This window comes from Gambusia affinis, linkage group LG01, assembly GCF_019740435.1.
Source record: "Gambusia affinis linkage group LG01, SWU_Gaff_1.0, whole genome shotgun sequence".
Lineage (NCBI taxonomy): Eukaryota > Metazoa > Chordata > Actinopteri > Cyprinodontiformes > Poeciliidae > Gambusia > Gambusia affinis.
In genome coordinates, this window is record NC_057868.1 from 39,976,870 (window position 1) to 39,999,415 (window position 22,546).

General features: G+C 38.9%; 1 protein-coding gene and 1 long non-coding RNA gene across 4 annotated transcripts in view; both read right to left on the reverse strand.

Annotated features, from left to right (window-relative positions):
- LOC122829711 (nucleolar protein 4-like) overlaps positions 1–22,546 on the reverse strand; it is a 76,503-nt gene that overhangs the window by 13,756 nt on the left and 40,201 nt on the right. For 2 of the 3 annotated variants that reach the window (XM_044114514.1, XM_044114601.1), the window contains 2 exons: positions 20,347–20,500; positions 727–1,145 (listed from right to left, as the gene is read on the reverse strand). In XM_044114514.1, coding sequence (XP_043970449.1) covers positions 727–1,145; positions 20,347–20,500 — 573 coding nt within the window. The remainder of the gene's footprint in view (positions 1–726; positions 1,146–20,346; positions 20,501–22,546) is intronic. The other variant, XM_044114681.1, reaches the window with a different exon arrangement.
- On the reverse strand, positions 6,088–7,798 carry LOC122829866. The gene is made up of 3 exons (XR_006370454.1): positions 7,700–7,798; positions 7,008–7,114; positions 6,088–6,188 (listed from the first exon to the last, which is right to left on the reverse strand). It is a non-coding gene; the product is annotated as an uncharacterized LOC122829866 (long non-coding RNA).

The window sequence follows — 22,546 nt, forward strand, 5'->3', positions numbered from 1 at the left end:
AAAGATGGAAATAACAAAATGTTGTATTTATTTTTAATATTATATCAAAAAGGCTTAGGTGGCTAAATGAAAAATCTGCAGGATGTGTCCATGTTTAAAAATTCATCTGAATAACTGATAATTGAAATAATCTTTATCTTAGATTAGGAATCTTTGAAAAGGGCAAAAGATTAGGGTGATGGTTTGGAGGCTTTCCAAACCCAAATATTTAAATTTCATCACAAAAGAAATTATCAAAACACCAGAGGGAATATGAAAAAAGCTGCTCTGGAATTACTAGTTGTTGTTATTAATAATTAGAATGGATTTTTTATTAGTTATGAAAAATTCCCAGTAGAAATGATTGTAAACAAAAAAAAAAAACTAAAAACAAATAAAGATTCATATTCTTTCCTGCATGGAAGAGGATTAGGGCCACAGATTTTATTTGTTTTTTTTTTTTATTCTGATTGTAATATCCTGATGAAAAAAGTCACAATTTTAAAAATCTCAGAAAGCTGCAACAGAAATATGAAAGATATAGACATACGGGAGTTAGCATAACTTATACCACTACATGCAGATGAGCCAGAGGTATGGAGCTAAAATGAGGCCATAAAGTTTGTTCTAAAGAAAAAAAATTAAACTAAAATGTTTTAAAAAAGATTTGTAAGTGAATACAAAATGTTGCTTCGTCCAGAGCTAACTCCTCCCTCAGCTCCCAGCAGATCAGGTTTGTGGTCTCACCTTGTTGCCGTAGTCCCGGCCGTCCCGGTCCAGTCGCAGCTCGGCGGTGTGTGTCGGTGTGTGTGTGCCGTGTGCGTGCGGCAGCGCCGAATGCGGCGGCTTGGCGGCCAGCGGGTACTTCCTGCGCAGCTCCTCGGGCGCGTTGGGGTGCAGCGCGCCCAGCAGCGCGGCGGCGGCGGCCGACACGGTGATGGGAAGGTGTGAGGTAGGCAGCGGCAGGCGTTCGCTCAGGTTCCCCGCCTGCTGGTCCTCCGACGACGAGGAGGACGAGGTCGGCCTGCTGAAGTCCAGTGGCGCCGAGCCGCCGCCGTTAACGACCTCGGTTTCCCTGACGATGGCGCCGTCCGTCACAGCAGAGGAGGGTGGAGTCAGGGCAGGCAGGCCGTTACCGCTGCCGCTTTCTGACGATGAATCATCTGCTGGTGGAAACAGAGACAGAAATTCAGCTTAGAGGACCAAAACAAGACGGAAAACTCTCCCACGGCATCTTAAAGGTGTTTTCACACCTGAAGGTCCATCAGACTCGGTTCGATTGGCGACCAAAATCACAACATCGGCTACATTTTCAGCTGCTGCGGTTCCCATTACACAAGATAAAGAACTTCCCAAAATCTAAATGTCCATCAGAAAAAGGGCAGCTAACATCTCTGCAGACCCCACACATGCTGGACGTCAGTTCTAGTTCCAGTAAAGTGTGGATGAGGCAACTTTCTCCAAGCGAACAGAATCGAAACTGAAGTTATTATCTTTAGACCTAAAGAGGAACAATCTGGAGTCAACGCACAGCTTCAGTTATTACAGCTGGAAACTGGAAATCAGGCCCAAAAACTGGATCTGAACGTTCAGATTCACATAAAGACGGTTACAAAGTCGGCTTTCTGTCACCTGAAGAACATTTCCAAGATTAGAGGACTAACGTCTCAGAGAGACTCAGCCATGCATTTATCTTTAGACGCATCGATTACTGCAACTGTGTCTGATCCAGAACGCTGCTACTGAAGTTCTGACTAAAACCAGGAAGACAGAGTACACCACCCAGTTCTACACCACCCAGTTCTACACCACCCAGTTCTACACCACCTAGCTCTACAACACCCAATTCTACACCACCCAGTTCTACAGTCCTTCGCTGAGAGAACAGACTGCCTACCAAGATGGCCGTCAGTTACAAAGTTTAGGGAAGTGTGATGTCACATGACACTTACTGATGTTGGAGATGAATTAGAATAAAACTCTTATTGATCCTCCACTGCTTCTGTGTTTTAGCTTTGTGAAATAAACTGGTTTTGTTTATTAGTGAAGGGAAGTAGAAGTAAGAAAGGTACAGAGGCAGAAGAAAAGAGGTCAGCAGAAGGGTGGGAGGAGGTGGAGGAGGAGGAAGATGAAGAGGATGGGGGTCATGGCTGGCGGGTCGGAGGCAGGAGGATGAAGAGGAAGGAGGGGGGAAGGGAGCAGAGAACCTAAAACGACATGGAGGACATTCAGCATCTCATCATGCTGGTGCGGATCGGGATATTTACGATTATTGCGTATTTATCTGAAGCCTGGCTCTGAGGAAGAAGCAGCGTTTAAGAAACGGGGCCGGTCTAATTCCTGCTAAGTTGATTTAAACGTCCCCTCAGGACTTAGACCGCACCAGGAGGGATTCTGTGCTGCGTCTATGCGGTGCGTTTCTGGACGGGGTGTGGCGCTTCCTCTCCTTTCACTTTCTGTAAGCCATCAACCTTCAGTGACCCTGCCTGTTCGCGCTCTCATTCTCTCCGACCTCCAACGCCAAAGCAATCCCACGTCTCTTTGTGGCTCAGAAAACAGAACATGCCGCCTCCCGCCGAGTCACAGGAAAATATGTGAAGCAATTATGGATAAACAATGTAGGTCGGTGTGTTATTAGTCGGCTTTTCTTCATGTTTCCTTGGCCTCTTTGCTCTCAGATATCAGCCGATAAAACGTGAATCAGCTGGAAGCCTTTTCCATCTCTGGTACAAGAATAACAGCAAACAGCTGATCTGCAGCAGGAAACACTCGAAAACCAACTGAAGCAAAAATAAACACAAACGTAAACAAATACAAAAACAAACAATTCCACAATTTTATTTTACTGCCACAAGAAGAAGGGAAAATATAAGATTTAAAAATAATTTACACTTATTAAATGTTTTACTTTTAAGTCCATCAGGAGTTCGAAGAATTATTCATTTTAAGGTGACGTGCTTCCCTGATAGACGTTGGACAGATTTAGGTGGAGTCAGGTGGAGTCGGGTGGAGTCAGACGGAGTCGGGTGGATTCAGGTGGATTTAGGTGGAGTCGGGTGGATGCGCAACAAACGGAGATTTAATTTAATGCTGCTATTGTGGCTTTAGTAGTTCTAACATTTCATGTCTGTTGAGGTTTTAATAAAAGTCACAGAAACTGTTTTGGTTGTGGGACGAGTTTCTCAGATCTCCGCGCGGCCGGACGCATGACCTCTGTCTGACGAAGTGGACCAAACATTTGATGCATCGTGTAACCGAAAAAAAAAAATACTAAAATAATAATAAAATAACATAAAACCAGCGTGATGAGGTCAGCGCTGGTTCGTTAACCACTAAGCTCCGAACAACCAGGAACAAACTTTATCAGCGCAGACAGCGCCACACGCTGGGCAGTGAGAGGAGATGGAAAAGCTGCACAAAATTCTTTGTCCACAAATATGAATCATTCTCACCGTTCGCTCAACGCACCTCTGAAAGCAGAAGTTACTCCTGCGTAGAGCAGCAGAACCAGAGCTACCAGAACGCGTTGGGGTTGAAACTCCTACCATGATCCAAAACTCTGGAAGAAACGTGATCCCTCCCAGGGGGTTGATGTAAATATCCACACAACTCAGCCTGTTTCCAGGTTGAGTGAAAGGAGGAGCGCGATCCGCACTGAGGGAAACTTCAAACATCCAGCTGCTGCAGCGCGTGAGGCAACGCAGCGATGTGATTGGTCCGGCTATAAATGCATGAAATATAAACCGTCTATAAACAAATCTCTTGAAAGTGTTCAAAAGCTGTTGAACACTTTCTTACAAACAACTGCAGTAAAATAATCATTTTAGTCATCAATACGAAGTACAGTAGGTTCTGGGGAAACCCTGGTTATGAAGCACGATGGAGGAACTTGAACCTGCTTCTTACACAGCAGGTTGTTGCTAGGCAACCGAAGAGTGAGTGAGTTAGTTGATTCCTCTCACTTTGCTCAGTTACCTGAGAGATTGAGCAGCTTTAAGGTCTTTTTTCTGCCTACATGTTCCAGAATGCTGTTTGGTTCTGGATCCATTAAATTATGGATATATTGTCTATTGATTTTGATTAGCAGAATGTTTTTGTTGATTTATTGTCCAGCCCTGTGGGCAGTAAGAGGAAAATGGAGGACAAATAAATCTGAGCAGATAATAGAGCTGCAGAAGAAAGAAGTGGAGGAAATGAAAGGAAAGAAAGAGTCCAAACAATGACAGGGAAGACGTGTGAGGAAGAAAAGAAAAGAGGGAAAAGTGATTCAGAAAGTGGCAGGGAGTGTGAAGATGAGCGGTTCAGGGATGGATGGAGGTGAGGGAGCGCTAATGGCTCGTCCTTCGTGGTATTTCATCTGAAGCTCTGCTATCTGGAGACAGTTAGAGGCCTTTCCCTCCCTGGAGCTAACTTGAGCTAACCGTAGCAGATGCTAACTCCTTCACCCCTGTGTGTGAGAGTAGCTGGACGGCACTGACCCCTGATCATGTTGATGGGACACGGCGGACGCTCTCCCTGACTCGCTGCCACACCCAAACTCAAACCTTCACCCAGCGAAGGTTTGAGTTTTTCCTGGCATCGTCATAGCAACCCCACCGACACCCCCACACAGTGAGCGCGTTACCCCTCCTCCTCCCGACGGTGACAGCGAGCCCCTGTCTGACAGGACCAGCTGGCACCAACAGCACCAGACACAGCCGGGTCTACGGATGTCCAACATTCACACACTGATGTCTGATTTGTTCATTATCCAGAAAACAGGAGGAGGAATCGCCTCACACAGCAACAACTCAACCTGAGGGTCTCTTCACCTCCAGTAGCTCGGTTCAGTCGGTTGAATTGGGGATCAAAATTGCAACATTTATTCCATTTTCTGAGTCAAACCAGCCAAACCTTTTGAGCAACCTGTTCCCCTCCTCACCTGTGGGGGCGCTGCACCAGAAACCACTGTAAAAAATGACATGAACACCTCAGACGAAGACACTAAGTGCATCTTCCTTCCTAACAAAATGTAAATAAAAATGGAGTGGCATCGGATTTCAGCGGTTGGAGGATTTTTCTTCTGTCGGTGAAAGACGACGGGGTATTTTTCCCGCTAGCGCTACGCTAAAGCGTTTGGTTTTGGTTGTATTTACCCAGAATTCTCTACGCAGTCCACTTTCTGCTTTTGGAGTGGTCTGTAGTCCGCTTGTCTTTCATATTCAAACCATTTTTACTTTGGTTGAAGTAAAAATACTTCAACCAAACTGAGACCGAGGTTTGTAGGACCACAGATAGCCTAGCCTAGCGCTAGTGGGAGTAAAAAAAACAATAAATCAGCCAAGACATTTTAAACATGGCTGAAGCTGTAACATTCATCTCGTGTTAACAGTCTGGGAAGTGAACATGACTTTGCTAGTAACTCCAAAACAAGAGCTAAAGAACTGGAGAAGATGATGCTGAAGTGACTCATTATCCACCATGATGGTAGTAAAACCTCAGAGGATCCTGGTTTTGTTGCAGTTTTATAAAAATATCAGAATTAATTCCAATATGCCACTGAATAAAATTTTTACTTTTTCTAAATTCAGATTCAATATGGAAATTAGGAGAGTTAATTGTATAAAAATTGAAGGACAATTCAAGTTAATAAAACATGTCTGAAAGATGGGAGGTCAAGAAAATCAGAGAACAAACATGGCCTCTGTAGGTTTTATGTGTGTGTGTGTGCGTGTGTGTGTGTGCGTGTGTGTGTGTGGGACAGGACTTGTTCAGTGTTAGAGGAGTGGATTGGGTAGAAGGTCAAATGGGAAGATGGTACAGTCAACAAAGACACTGCTGTCACAGACTGCCACTGCCTGCTCACCCTAAACCCCCCACACACATATTCAAATCAGCCCTCATCTCAGGAAGCTTTGTTCCCAAGACAACACTTCCCTGTAGGTAGCGCACACACACACACACACACACACACACACCCACGCTGAATGTTTGGGCCCATCGCGTCAAAGCCAAACTAAACCCTAGTTTGTGTCCGAGCACTGAAGGAATCCTCAATTAGCAACAACAGACTTTATTTGAGAAACATTTATTTCAAATGAAACAACACAGTAAAAATACTGTCACTTTTCAAGTTTTTATCAATTTAAATAAAAACATGTAGCCATGTTTCCCTGCAATGCAACCTGGGTAGATGGTACATACGAGGTGCTAACAGCACTAGCTCCACCCTGTCAGAACAGTAATTTGGGCCATTAGTAACATCCAGCCTTTCAGTTTGAACCATAAAAATACAGATTATGCAGAAACGAGGATGAGGAAGACAAAACAAATGAAGAGCAGTTGATGTTTGTGCTGTTGGAGCTCCAGTTTCTAACTCAAGATGTTTACAGTTCGCATCGGGATCAAAACATTTTCACAAATATATATAATGTTGTTTTATAAAGGTGCTTCATTATCTTCCAATTTGTTTTCCGTTCCAGTAATATATATAAACATTAGCTAACATTAATATAATAGTTAATCATCTAATATTTACCAGGATATAAATCCAGGATGATTGTTGGTTTACCCAGTTTTGGATGACAAATAACTGAGACCCAGTGAGGGTTAGCCAAAGCTTCGGACCAGATGGGAATTCCTGCATCGTTTCTTAGGTAAATTCCTAAGAAACGATGCAGGAATTCCCATCTGGGAATTTATTTTTCACTGTTGAGGAGGTTGAGTCATGATTTAATACAGAGATGACAGAGCAATGCAGTCAGTCAACGAGCTAATAGGAAGGGACGAGCACAACGCTAGCATCATGATGCCAACGGGACAACAACGCCCACACACACACGCACACACACACACACACACACACACACACGCACGCACACGCCCACACGCACACACACACGCCCACACACACACGCCCACACACACACACACACGCCCACACACACACACTCATCTGTCATTTACAGTTTCGTCTCACGCCACACTCTCTGGCTCTTAGTGTTAATGTTTCTCCCTCACACTCCATCCCACTCTGCCCTTTCACCCACATCGTTTCCTGGTTTCCTGCTGTCCATCATGGTCAGAAGCGCCTCAGCAGGTGGACTGACACACCAAGCTGCTGCTCGACGCTCCGATGGAGAAATAAAAGTAAAATCTGCAAGACGAAGGAGGTAGACATCTAAACATTTTAAATTTCTTTTTAAAAAAACCTACAAAAAAACAAAAACCAAAGTGTTCAACATTTTTTCTCCATTTTCTGCAGTTATTTGTATTTTATGCTGGATAATTTTGTGTAAAATGTTACATATTTACTATGCAACAGAAAAGATAACTGTCACTGTATGCAGAAAGGCAGGTCTCTTCACTTTTAACTAATTTCAATATATAAAGACCTGAGTATTTTTTTAAATAATTGGCATCAAGTTTATATTTTTAGAAACAATGCAACCCAACCGTGAGCACAGAACAGTTGTCACTGTATGCAGATGATACTCTGCTAGTTTCCTAAATTTAAATGTTTTTTTTTTTGTTTGTTTTCTAGAAAATTTGGGGGATTAATTTTGAAATTTTAGTTTTTTCTACAAAATCTTTGATTTTAGAGTAGAGACACTCAGAAATGTCCAATATTTTTTCTTGTTATTTTTTAAATTTACGCCTCCTTTTCATTTTTCTTTCTACCTGCAGTGACCCAAATATTTCATCGCACAAAACAGAAAACAGCATAAAGTGAATTTTTCACCTGCACGTTTCTCTTTCTTGGGCTGGGATTGAGACGGCCATCTTTAATTTATTTAGCAACTGGCTCTGCTTAAGAATGACCACTGGCGCCCTCTGCTGGACGGAGGCCAAACTACGACACGAAGACCGTTATTAATCGAGTAGAACAGTATTTTGATTAATTGCTAAATATCATTAGCAAAATTATATTTTATCATCTTGCTAATGATAAAATATTCCCACTCTAGTAAATGTCACCAACTAGTGAGATAATCCGTTTCAGATTTACAGTTTTAGAGGAACCCAGCGTTTACTGAAGGAGGAACCAGAGATGAGAGCCAGAGGAAGAAGCGGGACAAAAGAAACCAAAACGTGAGTGAGGATGAGGAGGGGGAAGGTTGGAGCGGCGCATGCAGTGATGCAGAGGGGGCAGGGCTCAGTGGGTGTAGCTTTCCCTGCTAAAAGCCTTGACTCATTGTTGTGCACTGTACTCATCAGATAACATTATGTCAGAGCCATCAGAGTTTCTATAGGAAGACGAGTGTTAATGCACGAGTATCACATCACTGACCCAAACTGAACACATCTTTCTGCTTTTATTATGGCTCTGCAACAAAAAACTGCATTATTTAATATATTTTAATGAATTAGATCAACTCTGAATGAACGCTTAGCTGAGCAGCAGTCAGAGAAGCCAGCTCATGCAGAATGAGGGTAATTTTTAGGGGCTTTTTGGACATATTTAGGGTGGGAGGAATCACATGATGTCTCACAAGAGCATAAAGACACTCCTTCTTCCTGCAGTCGTCCAATTTTTTATGCTCCTCTTGTTCCCCCTCTGCCTTCTGGCTCTGCTTCGTTTCTCCAGCCACTTATCCACTTTCTTTCATTTTATTCAGGAGTATTTTCCCTCAGACTCTCTGATATTTTGTCCCTGTGCCTTTTGGACAGAGCAGGTTAGATTCTGGTATTTTCCTGTGAGAAAGCAGTGAAGGCGTGTCAGCGCTGATATCATGCCAATCTGCGTACTGATTCCCTCATGATCTCCTTGACTTGCTGTTGGTTTGTCTGCTCATTGCTGCAGTAAGCTAAGCTGCTCATCGCAGTCCAGAGGCAGTAATGGTCAGCGCTGGCCTTCTGACCTACTTTGCACACACTGCAGGGGACGTTTTGTGCGTGTGGTTTTCACAGGGATATTCAGATAAAGTGCCATCTGTTCTGCACATCTCAGTGACTTGGAGAGGAGACACTGATGTAAAAGTAGATAAACACAAAAACTACCCTTCCTTCAGGTTTAAAAACACAAAACAGACAAAACAATACGCAGCTTAATTAGTAATACTAATAAACAATTGTGGGCACTGCTAGCTAAAGAGTTAGCCATGCTAACCCTAAAGAAATATGCAACAACATCAGTTCAATTAATCAATCAATCAATTAAAGCACTAAACCAATATAGCATTTAAGGCTAAAGCGCTACTGGTGATTTAATTTTAAAATATATTTGCACTTTAAGGACTGAAGCCTTCAAGCACTAATTTAATTTAATTTTATAATTTTTAAGTTCGATAATATCTTTAGATAATGTATTTATGTTTATGTTCTCTACTGTCCATGTTTTATTTGTTCCTGTATGTTTCTTGTTTGAAATGAAATTATTGGGAAAATGTAGACAGGAAACAGAACTGCTGTGAAAACTTCAAAATAAGTTCCTGAATATAAACATATATGTTACATATAGTCGATAATATAGTAGATAACAAAATCTTCAACACAGATGTTTAACTTTAGTCAACTGAAAGTTTACAAAACAGCCATGTTAGTGTTTGAAATTTATCAGATAAAATCAATTTAGGGAAGCTAAGTGAGCTAAACAAATTTAGCTAAACCAAATAAACAATAAATGCGCTACACTATCAACAGATTAGCATGAGTGTGTCCTCTGCTGCTTGTGACGCATACCATGATGCGTAACCATGGCAACGAGGTGTTTTATTGGAATCCCCAAATAAGTCCTAAAATACAGTAATTTTTTTATATTGAATCGAGTTTGAAGTTAAGATTCATGATTTGTTTTAGAGATTTTTCTCACGATGTTCAGATTTGAATATAGAATATTTTTTTAGTGAAACTAGCGCTATGCTAACTCACTCTGAGGGTATTCCTGGTGCGTTTCCTGTTGACCTGCAGTTTTCTCTAATATTCCCCTCGGTTTGCTCTCGTTCCGCCTCCTTTTGCTGTTTTCATGTCTCAGATCTGAGATTTTCCCTCCAACCTGCAGCTGGATTCTCTCTTTGACTCGTCAGATTTCCTGAATTAAACTCCAGAAACAATCCCAGCTGACGCTACCAGATATTCAGTTTGATTCATAAAACTGACGAAACCACATCGTCCTAAATAAACTATGATGATTAAACAAAACCCAACAGAGGTTAACAGACTGGAAACCCCCATTAAAATGAAACAAACATCATGGTGCTTTGAAACAGTGTAAATATTTCAGTAACTGAGGAACATAAATAATTTCAGGTTTAACGCCTGCGGATAAAACAAGTGAATTTTCCTCGGGCAGGATGTGTGTCGACTGCAAATATCCCTCATGAAGACAGTGATACTTCCCATTTACTCAGAGATGAAGGGATTTAATTTCTTATTTAATAAAAAACGAACAGGCAAATTGTTCTCTATATGTTAAAATTCACATACATTTGAGCTGGATGGCCTTCCATATCTCTTGCTGTTGATTTACAACGTTTGGCGTCTCGTTCAGTTGGGAATGAGACGCCGAAGGTTGGGAGGAAAAACCAGAGTCACTTGGTTGTTCAACAGTAAATTATTTTCTCTGTTGAGTATCCATTAATGAATCTGTGTTTACATAAAAACAATACCTTGACTTTTATTTTATTCTGCACCAATAAACCAACCAATGTATGAAAGAATTAAAACTACCACTATAACGTTGATGATCGCCACGGCTGAGGTGTGAACATCTCGCTTACATCCGTCGCTGCCATGATTTTAAATAACTTATTAAACTAGCTTATTCACATGTGATTTCTATTTAATTTCTTATTTAATTTAAATTGTGTATTTTTCCACATTAGAAGAATATAAACAGAAATGAATGGAAACGCAGATCTTAGCAGCAGAACCTGAGGCTGAAACATGGAGAACAAGTTTCTGTTTCTGTTGGTTTTCCTCTCCCAGCATCCATTCATCTCAGCTCCTCTTCCTCACACCTTTCTCCCCCACCTCTCACTTTGCTCCTTCCCGTCCATCTCAGCCCCTTGCTGCACCGTCTGTGTGTGTGTGTGTGTGTGTGTGTGTGTGTGTGTGTGTTTTATCTCTCGCGGCTCCGTCTGCGGCCTTGAGAGGTGAAAGATAATGCCGGCAGCCCCTCCCAGCCAGCCTCCCACTCACACAGACTGCTTGAGGAGCACAAAGACCCAGACTATGGAGCGGCTCTCTCCCTCGACCTCGCTCCATGCACCACTCCTACACACACACGCGCATTTGCATAAAACCCAACTCTGCTGGAGCGCACACACACTCTCCCTCTCAATGTCAGCTCTGACTTATGATGCGGCGGCATCTCTGCATCATCTGGATCTGAATCTGAGTCCAGAACCAGCAGCTAGCTAACATGCTAACAGCTAACTAGATTTACAACAACAGGGACGTACAAACTTTTTGACACTTGGGCCAAAATTGTTGAGTTGGAAGAAGTGGAGGACAAAAAAAGAAAATAGGAAAAAAAAAAAAAACATAAACAGGGGTGACAAAAGTGCGGTGCGGGGGCCATTAGTGGCCCCTGGACTGATGTTGTGCGGCCCACAACTGCAACACAAAAATGGTCCAGATTTGACCAGCAAACGGAGGCAAAAGGTAAAATCCTGTTTGTTCAGAGACTTTTATTGAAATGATGAAACCAAATCAGCTGTTATTTATTGAACTAAATGTTGAAAACGTTTTGAAAGATTGAAATCCTGTTCTCATTGCAGATAATAAAATGTTTCAATCAAGTTCAAATTAGAAAACCAGATGCTTTTCTATGACAGCGCATTAAGACCATTGTAGATAAAAAGAAATACATTTCCACAAAAAATGTTGAAATTTCAGAGTTTTGAAAGTTGGCGATTTTTGGCTAAAAATTCCAAAAATCGAAAATGTTTGACAATCTTTCTAATTGACAAATTTCAATTTCTGATTTTTTTGGTGGAAATGTACCTTTTCTATATTTACTTATTATTTTATCTACAATAGTCGTAACATTATCATAAAAATCTCTTAAGTTTTGAACTACAATAAATACTCACTTCCATCGTGAAACTTTGTGTCACGATGGCCAAGATTGTCAAAACAACAAATAAGGAAAAAAAGAACAAAACAAAAAAGTAAAAAATATAAACACACATAAAAGTACATTTCCACCAAATAAAAAATAGAAATTGGGATTAATCTCAGATATGTTCTATAAAAAATATTGGAAACGTTTTTGGAATTTTTCTAAGCTCAACAAGTTGAAAATGTTCAACATTTGAAACTCAGAAATGCATCTACTGGAATTATAAATGTACTACAGTTTGGGGTCCAAGGACTGAGCCTTGCGGTGCCCCGGATGCGACTTCTGTTCACGCCAATGAGAAGTTGAAACAAAGAAATCCCCGTTCTTTATTTGAGACTGGAACCAGTTCATCTTTTTCAGTCAGTCTGCTGGCAAACGAACAGTTCAGACTGGAGAATCAGTCCAGAGATCTGATTTCACCTCAGCGGTATCCGAGACGTTTTTACATTAATTTCAAACTAAAGGACATTGATCAGAGTATCAACCTGCAGGAAACTATACACTTTACCTGAATATGAATAATTACACGTCATTTTCATCTAGAGGAGTGAAGGAGGAAGGAAAGGTTTCCTTGACAACCATATGAAGGGAATTGATAACATTCTGCAGAACAAAGAGGGACATTATACATCGTATATTTCAGGCTCTTAAGTAAATACTAATGGCCACGAGACATTTGACTCTCGTGGTGTTGGATTAATATCAGCTGCTCATATGGTTCATGTAAAAAACACATTTTCCACCTTTGACTGAAACATTCTTAACAATAAGAACAAAAACAGCAAATGATGAAAAACAGCCTGGCTTTTTTTTTTTTTTTTTTGCTTTGGTTTGTTTTTTAGCAGCAGATGTGTTGAGTTTAGCAGAAAGGATAGCAGCTTCATTTACATCCGCCCACACACGAGCAATAAACTCTTCCACCTTCAGTCTTAAAACAATAATTTGTCAAACCCCGTTGAAAAACCCAACAGTTGGTAGAAACTACAAGTCTACTAAAGATTTCTCACATTAAAAATGAGGAAAATACAGAAAAACCTCCCAGATTTGACCCATGCCCACTTTTAATACTTTACTGTTAGTTTGCTGTGGGGTGAAAGAGATTTTTACTCCCCTTATAATAAATAGTTAATAGATATGTTAGTAATTAATCTCTAAATACTTTATAAATCATTAATAACTGTGAGAAAGCGACTAAATCTACTGGATTCCTACCTAATAGTGAGCCAACTCTGTTCACCTATGCATTTTATCTAACGTTTACTTACTTAATAATAAACAGTTATTAATGATTTATAAAGTGTTTATAGATTAACTGATAATATAATTATGTATCAACCATCCACAAGGGGAGCCTTATTCGTTCCCTCCCTCTGTTATCATGTGTAGATGAATTGCAGTTATAGGATCATCAACTTTATATTCTCTCTTTGTTTTGTTCAGCATAGAGAGTACTCCTGGCTCAGTGCTTCTGTTTGTAGTTTCCTTACTTTCCTAGATGTTATCACCAGCTGTTTACATTGACCATAAAATTGCACAAATTGAAAATCTGAAAATAAATTTGCTTAATCAAAACACTGCAATTTTAAAAAAGTCTTGATTTTCTATAAACTTTTAGCGCTGGGATGGGGGCTGTTTCAGCCATATCGATACACAAATCACGTTATCAACAGACGGATTACTACTGACGGAAACGCCAAAGATGACGACAGGAAGTGACCTTCATTGTGGTTTATTTTTGATTTTTGTCCAACAATGTGCAGCTCCACCAGAGTTCTCCCAGTTCATAAAAAGTTGTGTATCATTTGAACGTGTTGAATCCACATCTCTTAAAATGGCCGACAACAATTTCTGTAAAACGCTGCATTTGTAACCTCTCCAAAGTAGGCTGGGCTTCTTTCTCCGACACCTGAATAAGACGCTGACGTCTCCTCTGATTGGCTGTTAGATGATGAGCGCTAGCACCATGGCTGAATTATTACTATATCTCATATAAGTGTTTACATTTTTAGCTGCGTTACAAATGTGCACAAAACTAGAATAATCTGATAATGTTGAAAAACACAATTTTGTAATTGCCGTGTTTCCATTGAATAAGGAAGGAAATTAATATCACATATTAATAAGTTTGTTCATGTGATCCTCCAACCATCCTTCCTGTTGTCGTCTTCTTCATGGTTTCCACCAGTAGAAACATCAAAGCAGCAAAACCTTTTATCAAAAACAAGTTTTTTCAAAACTGCTGACTCTACATTAAGGGAATTTATTTTTTTAATTTCAATTTGCACAATTATCCGGTCAATGGAAACGCAGCTAGTGATGACGCTATGCTACAGTCAGATTGTTTTCTGTCCAATAGATCGTACTCTTCAGAGAAACTTTGATAACAGAAATCATTCAGAATGTAAAAAGGCTCAAAAACAGGATCTGTTAACAGCTGGTGTAGAAAGACATTCATTCATTCGAGGTTATGAGGTGAAGGTACGTCCCTCCTATCTGTCCACAGAGACAAGGCCAGGACTGTTGTAAAACCAAACGGCTGTCCTCTGGGTGTGTCTGCTGCGTCTCTTTATTGTCATCTGAATTTTTCTCCAAACAGTTTCAGGTATCTCCAGGTTTCCGCTCAATAAAACGAGATTTAAATACTAGGAGAACAAAACGCTCTGTCTTCAACTGCTGGGAAAGGAAAGGGCAGAGAAACACCCGAGGACATGGAGGAGACAGGAAGTGAGTGCAGTGAAGGGAGACAAACATGAAGGACTATCGGAGATAAAACATCTGGGTTGTTTGGGATGAACATCTGTCTGATCTCCATCTCCTTCAGGGGAAATCTCTGTTCTTAATGTTTTTACCCCTTTTTCATCACAGTTGTTCTCATTCTGATACGTCTGTTTTCTCTCAGTTCTCAACTCATTTTCTTTCAACATGTTTTATATGTTAGCTATGGCTAAAATTTCAGAGCTGAACCTGCATAACTGGACATAGAGAAGATTCAAAGTTCCACACAAAACATTGGAAAATGAAAAAACATTTCCTGGGTCATAAAGTTCCTGAAGGCTGCAGTTTATAATGTTTACAAAAAAATAGATTTTTACATATTTGTTGAAATTGTCACTAAGTCATGACTGATAATCTGTGTAAAAAATTTAACTACTCTTCATTGCTCCCAGGGCTACCTAAAAACAACCAATCAGAGCCAGGAGGCGGGTCTTAGCGCTGTCAATCACCCTTGTTTTCTGCTACTCTGGCCCTAGCATAGCATTGATGTTTATCCACCATTAGCACATTTAGCAACGATTACATGGGGTTGATTGACAGCACTAAGCCCCTCCTCCTGGCTCTGATTGGTTGTTTTTGATTCTTCAGACAGGACTAGCAGCTCAGGGTGGAGCTGGAGGAGATCGATTGATTCACAGATTATCTGTCACAAGATGGTGAAAGTTATAAAAATATATATTCTTTTTAAAAATTACATTCTGCAGCTTTAAATAAAGAGTTTTAGTTATTGTGAAGAACATTTAAGCAGTGAAGTAACTGCTAATATGCTAATAGATAAGCTAACTTTGAAAACATTTAGCGCACTTAGCTTAGCTAAACATTAAATCTACCATTGAAAGTTTCAACCATCGAGCACCAGTCTAATTTTTACAGTGTAATTTATATGCTCTATAATGCCTTACATATTGAATTTATGTTGCTATTGTTTGTAAAAGTTTTGGGAAACAAAAGAGAGAACGTGAGGAGAGGAAACATTCTTCACCGACTTCAAAATAAGAGCATGAATATAAACCTCTTACTATTTGAAGAATTATAAACACAAACTTCAACACAGATGTTGAACTTTAGTCAACCGAAAGTTTACAAAACTGACAAGTAAATTAGAACTTCATGATTTATAGCAAAAAACTGAATTTAAAAGAAGCTAAGAGCGTTGAAGGTTTTTGAAACTAGCAAAAATACTGAAAGATTTACTGCATTAAAATATTCATAAAACTTTAACTCATTTAGACTCACTAACATAATTAATAATAAAACAATGAACAATTTAAAGTAAAAAAAAAACATAGTTAAAAATGAACATTACAATGTTGACATAACTTAGAAATAACTTCTAAAAATGTAACATTTTAAGACAAGCCAACTTGATGGAGTAATAGAAAAACAAAAACGTTGGGGCAACTTTCTGTTAATTTCTCTTTACACTAAAAACGTACATTTATTGCGTTAACTGGTCAAAAGTAACCAAATTAAGTTACAAAGACAAATAAAGTAAGTTTGACAAACTTAATTTGATTACATTTGGAAAATTAACTTTTTCTTTTAAGTTGGAGCTCCATTCTTTTTTTCAGTGTAGTTAAATATACCTGGTAAAGTCAACTTATTTGAAGTTGTAGCAATAGCTTTTACTAAGAGTTTTGAACTTGACAGTTAAAATCGACACTACTGAGTCAAGTTGAGAGTATTTTTTTTAGTGTAGTGGAAGTGTGTCCACCGCTGCTGAGGTAAAATTCAAGAAGACAAAAGTGGGTCAAAGTCAGACAATCTGGTCCAGCAAGAAGACAAACAAATATGTTTCCAAATTTATCTCTTTGCAAAAATTAAACATTATCAGAGATTTTCTAAAAAACAAAACTAAAAGTAAGCACAACATTAGTGTTTTGTGACCCATTCTGAGGAACTTTGGTGATTTTTAACGGACCTGCTGCTGGTGTGGGACACTGTGTCCCAGTGGAGGTGGAAGTCAACAACTATGGGTACAAATTTCAGGCTGAAGCCCTTTTTATGGAGCCAACCTTTGCACACCTTCAATCATCCAAAACCATAAAGCAATAAAACACACAAACCTGCCGAGGTCTTAAAACCTCTCCGTGCAAATGTACACACACTCCCAAAGTCTCAATGGAAACACACCTAACTGGGCTTGTTGAACAGAAACAAAGAGGCCTGTGTCAAGAATTTACAACCAGCTGAAATCTTTGTTTTTTGTGCAGATTTAGCATTTTCTTCATCAGAGCTCTTTTCACTCTGGAGTGGAGACATTTATTTATTGAACCTCAAAGAAAAAATGTTTATTTGTTTTCAAGATCACGAAAAAAACTATTCAACAACGACTAGCATCAGTTTTAGCTGTCAAGTTGTCAACTTAATGCAATAAATCTTAAATGTATGCATGATAAAATCAAAGAAAAAGGGACACAGTGCTTTGCTACTAATTGTTCACACTAAAACAAGTAAGAAAAAGCTTCAATTAAACTTAAAAGAGAAGGAGAGGGAAGTAGCACAGTTATGCTAGCTTGACTATGACAACCATAACATGAAGATGTGCTGTGGAACTCTGTGTTTCAGTACAGTTAAAACATAAAGAAGGCGACCAAAACACCAACTCTGACAGGTCATCAGCAGAGCAGTTGTTTAAAGTAGCTAATCTACCACTGCAGTGTTAGCTTAGCTAATAGCAGCGGTAGCTAATCTACCACTGCAGTGTTAGCTTAGCTAATAGCAGCGGTAGCTAATCTACCACATGGATCACTTATCTCCAAATAAACATCGAGCCTAAAAACATAAAACTGTAACGCATTGAATGTTCTGTTCTTTGTGTGGGAAATGTTTGAGTGTTTTTTAGTGATGAATATTGACACATATAGTGACGTTGTCAGTCATGTAGCGTAGCAGACACAGAGTGTGAGAAATAAGAAGAATATGAGTGTTTTTGAATTGTTTTCTAAGGTTTTTTTCTGCATTATTTTTCCTTTGCTGAGGCACACTGCTCTAAATTAATAATACCTTCAGCTCCAGGTTTCATTTTAATGAAATTCTTCTACTGCAGAAAACACATGGCAAGAAAAAGAATTGGGGTTTCTTGTGAACATGTGCAAAGTTTTTAAAGTTTTCTCTGAACTCATTTATTGAAGCGTTTCTTAGATTCTTAGATTGAAATTTGTTCGTTTTTTTCTACATAAATCTTCTATTTGTTTCCATTTTCTTCTTCTCTTGTCAGTCATATCACTTAAACATAATCTTTAAGCAATTTAAATAAAAAACTGGATTCTGAATCATATTGTGGGCCTGAAAATCGTAATCAGTTTGAGTCGATAGACACTGAAAGTGTTGCATCTCCAGCAGACACCAAAATGACCAGAAACATAAAATCACATGCAAAGATTTCAAAGATCCCAGCAATTTGACTCCAAAGGACGACACAGACTTATGTTCAGCAGCAATATTTAACTTCCATCACCATCTATCGTGAACTATAAATAGCAGCTTCTCCGTTTCCCAGAATCCACTGATAAGTGACCTGAACTCATTGCTCTCAGGCCGAGAGAGCAAGAGTGATAATAATGGGTTGAGAAAATTGCAACTGCTGCAAACTCCATTAGGTCATTTTCTACAAAAAGCTTCATATCGCAGAACAACAGGAGAAAAACTCTGCCCTGTGCCTCATTTTATTCTGCCACTGCACTGGAGAGCGTCTAAAGGGCTGAGCTCATGCTGATTTCAGAGCTGGTTGCATTTAGCAGGATGTTGTAAAAGGTGCAGAGGTCTGAAGCTCCGGCTGCTCCAGACATCGTTACAGTCAGGCAGGAGAACGAACCACTCCACTGCAAGGGAGGCGGCTAATTGCTCCTAAAGACCGAACTCACATGAACACACACCAACACACACGGCTAGTCCAGACAACAGGTCCGGCTCAGTGGAGGAGGGTGTTAATAATTAAGGAAGTCCTGAAGATACAGAAGCATCTCAACCTCAGAGCATGTGAAGCCAGCAGCTCAAACAGTCACTTTTCCTCTGGTGGGGTTCAAATCAAGAACAGCATAAAAACACAATGACCCCTGCATGTTACTGTTTACATCTGAACATTTAGCGCTTGAGTTCAACGCTGGAGGGCAAAATCACGATTCTTTTACCTGCCTCCATTATAGCCGCGATGCTAATTTTAAAATGATCTGTTAACAAAATGAAACCTGGAGACGTCGGTTTTAACTTAGTGCACCACAGCAAAGGGACAAAAACGCAGAAAATCTGTTGAAAAATAACTGAAAACCACTCACTTTCTTCATTTTTCTCACTTTGTGTCGCTACACGCAGACCTGTTGCCATAGCAACTGACAACAAAACCACTATATGTTTCAGGATTCAACACCAAAAAAACACTCAAACATTTCCCACACAAATAACAGAACTACTGTGAAATGCAAATAAAGGGAATAATTCAGTACCTGCTGAAATAAAACACCAACAATATTTTATTAATTTCTTGTTTACTTTCTCTTTTACTTGCATATGTGTAGTTAGCATTAGCAAAGTTAATTTCAACTTCACTTCATTTCTCTGAATATTATATATATGAACTATCATAAAATATATTACATATACTATAATACCATATAATATATATATAGTATTATATGTCTATATTATATAGAGGCACTAATTACCACCTAATACTATATTTCCTCCAATTTTGTTATAGTCCATGTAATTTGATTACATATTTTCTATAATAACAATAACAAAAAATTAAATTATATATATATCCTTTCTGTTGACTCACAACAGACTCATTCAAAGTTGGTAGCTAAAATCAGTCCAGAAGCTTCTGTCCCCCGGTTACCAACGACAACCGAAAAAAAGTGAGGAGCTGTCAGTTACTGGTTGCTACGGTAACCACCAACTGTCAAGAGCAGCAGAACAGAACTTAATACACTAATAATAAATGTCTGGAAAATGTAACTTTTTGACTAAACAACATGAATTTGAAGAACAAATAAATTCTGACAAACTTCATATCTATGATAATGTTGAAATAATATCACATGCAAGGATCAGCCAATCTCCCAAAACATGTAACCATCTCCCAAAGTTAAGGAAATCAAGGCAGATTTATCGATGAACCCCTAATTTGGGGGGAATTTTAAAAAAAAATTTTTTGTCTTTGCGTTCAGTCTCGTGCTGGTTGTGGTAAAAACGGAGCCGTATGAATCCATTTCAGATTGAGAGAAATGTCCAGAAAAAGAAAGGAAATACCTTTTGGACAGTTGAAGACAATAATAATAAAATGAAGATGCACACAAACTGACCAAACTGAATTCAGTGGGTTTTCTCACATTTACTGTATTAGTCAGGACTTCCAACCTGCCCAGGATTATTACCTGAACTTCAACACTAACTCAGGGTTGACAGGAAATTTGGAAAACTCCTGTCAACTCTAAACATTTTAACTCAAAACCCACCAGAAACACCGACACAAATCTGCGCCCAGCTCCTATCAATCAAATCTTTTCATTTTGCTGAATTAAATCGATATTTTTGGCAGCTCCTACCGTCGTCGTCCTTGCTGTGGATGTCCTGGGGACTGTGGCGGATCCTCTCCGTGCGGCTGGCCGGGCTCAGGTCCGACACCGCGCCCAGATCAGCTGCTAGCCACGTGGGCTCGCTCATCTCTGCCTCCTCCTCACTGCTCAGTGAACTGTCATCCTGAAAAACAAATGGAGAAAAAAAAACGCTCAGAATCAACACGTTTTCTTCTCATTTTAGCTTCATTCAAGCGTTAGCTTCTATAGCTGCCTTTAAAAATCCACAAATCGGAATTACGAAAATTTGTTTAAAGGAAATACGACAATTTTGATAAAGCATGTTTGTTGATGAAAGGTTTTCATGCTAAAATGTAGTGGTTTAGTGTATTTCACAAAACTGCAAAGGGAAAAAAACTTTCCACATCACGAGTCACATGACCAACAACAGGAAGTTGCTACTGGAGGAAACAACAAAGAAGACAACAGGAAGTAAAGGAACATTAATATTAATTGTAGTTTTGGTTGTCTAGAAACTGTGACAGATATTTTTTTAGAGCTGAAAGAACATTAACAGGTTTATTAAAAACCGTATTATGAAGGTTGTTTCCAGAAAAATGTTTTCTTTTCTTTTTATAATTCTCAGAAAGGATGCAAATTTATTAATTTTTTTTTTATTAAAAAAAATTCTAATTCTTTTGGCGAAAGAATTGTACACTTTTAATGAAACACCATATTTTTTAAATTTTAAGGATGTACGCCTAAGGATTATAAGGATGTATTTAATTAAAATACAAATTCAAAAATACTTTATTGATCCCAAAGAAAAATTTTATAAATAAAAAAAATTAATATTAAATAAATTGTGCAAAATGGTAAGGTTGTTGTTTTGAGCGCAGTGGGACTCTGTGTTTATGTTATCTGTAAAACAAACCCTTCAGAAATGATCACCACTATAATTTGGATTAAAATCACTTTAACAGAATCGATGGAAGCGACTTTAATTGAACCCAGATTCCAGGGAAACACTTTCACTGCTGTCGGGAAAAACTAAATTAAACCGTTTTATGGGGAAAAAGGGATTTCTGGGAAGGATCAGAAGCAATTTTCCGTCACTTTATGCAACTCAGAAGCAGACGAAAGCTTTCGCCCAAAACATGAGTTAGCTAATACGACACAGAGTGAGATTTCTGACTCCTCTCAGGGAAGCTGCAGAAACTGATTAACACATAAAGAAAACGCTGCGAATTCATGCAGCTCAGGAAGAAATGAAACAGGTATTTATAAATGTTTTACTTCAGTCACAGTTGGATGGTAAACCTGGAATAAGCAGTGAGGTGTTGAGTCCAACTTTTACTGCAGAAAACTGAATGTTTCACAGAACCAAACTATATGAAACATTTATTTTTATTTTTATTCCCACTTTTCTGTCACAGAAAAACTAAAACATTCAAGTCAATTCAATTTGAATTCAATCAAAATTCACATTCAAAATTACTTTATTAATCCCAAAGGGAAAATAAATTATTCTGTAATTCATAAAAAAAATCAAACACTTGTAGATGATCTCCTGTAGCTGTCTGTATTACAACAGATCAAAGAAAGCCTCTGACTTAAGACAGCACTATTTTTTTTTGTTTACGCATTTTGAATCATTACATTAGAAAAGGTTGAATACAAAATAACTTTCTCAATTTCTCCAAGAAGCTCTTACATTAGTTATGTAAAAACTGCAGAACAAATTTTGTTGTAACAAACTTTACCGCCCGTAGGTGTCTGTGCCTTACCAGAGGCACAAATTCAAAAATTGATATTGCAGGTTTTTATGAAAGCACTCATCGCAAATCGTTGACGCTAACCAGCCTGTTCCAATATAACCGATAGGTAAATTCAGCTGCAATACCCAACCAACCCAAAGAGGGCAGCACTGAGAAACACTACAGATTTAATCAAATTTACTCAAAAATTTTACAATTTAGATGTTTTATCACCAAAAAAAAGTTGTTTTAAGTTTTAGTTACTCTTTAAATCAGGGGTGTCAAAACTTTTTGCCCTGGTGGCCAAAACTGACAAATTTAAACAAAAGATCTAAAACATAAAAAGGGATTTATCTTTTATTTGGTTAAGAAAATCGTTCTGTCATGTAACAGAATTGTCTTTTTGTCCTCCATCGTTGTGCACATGTGCAAAACTTCTGTACGTAAACAATAACATGCAACATGTCTATAGA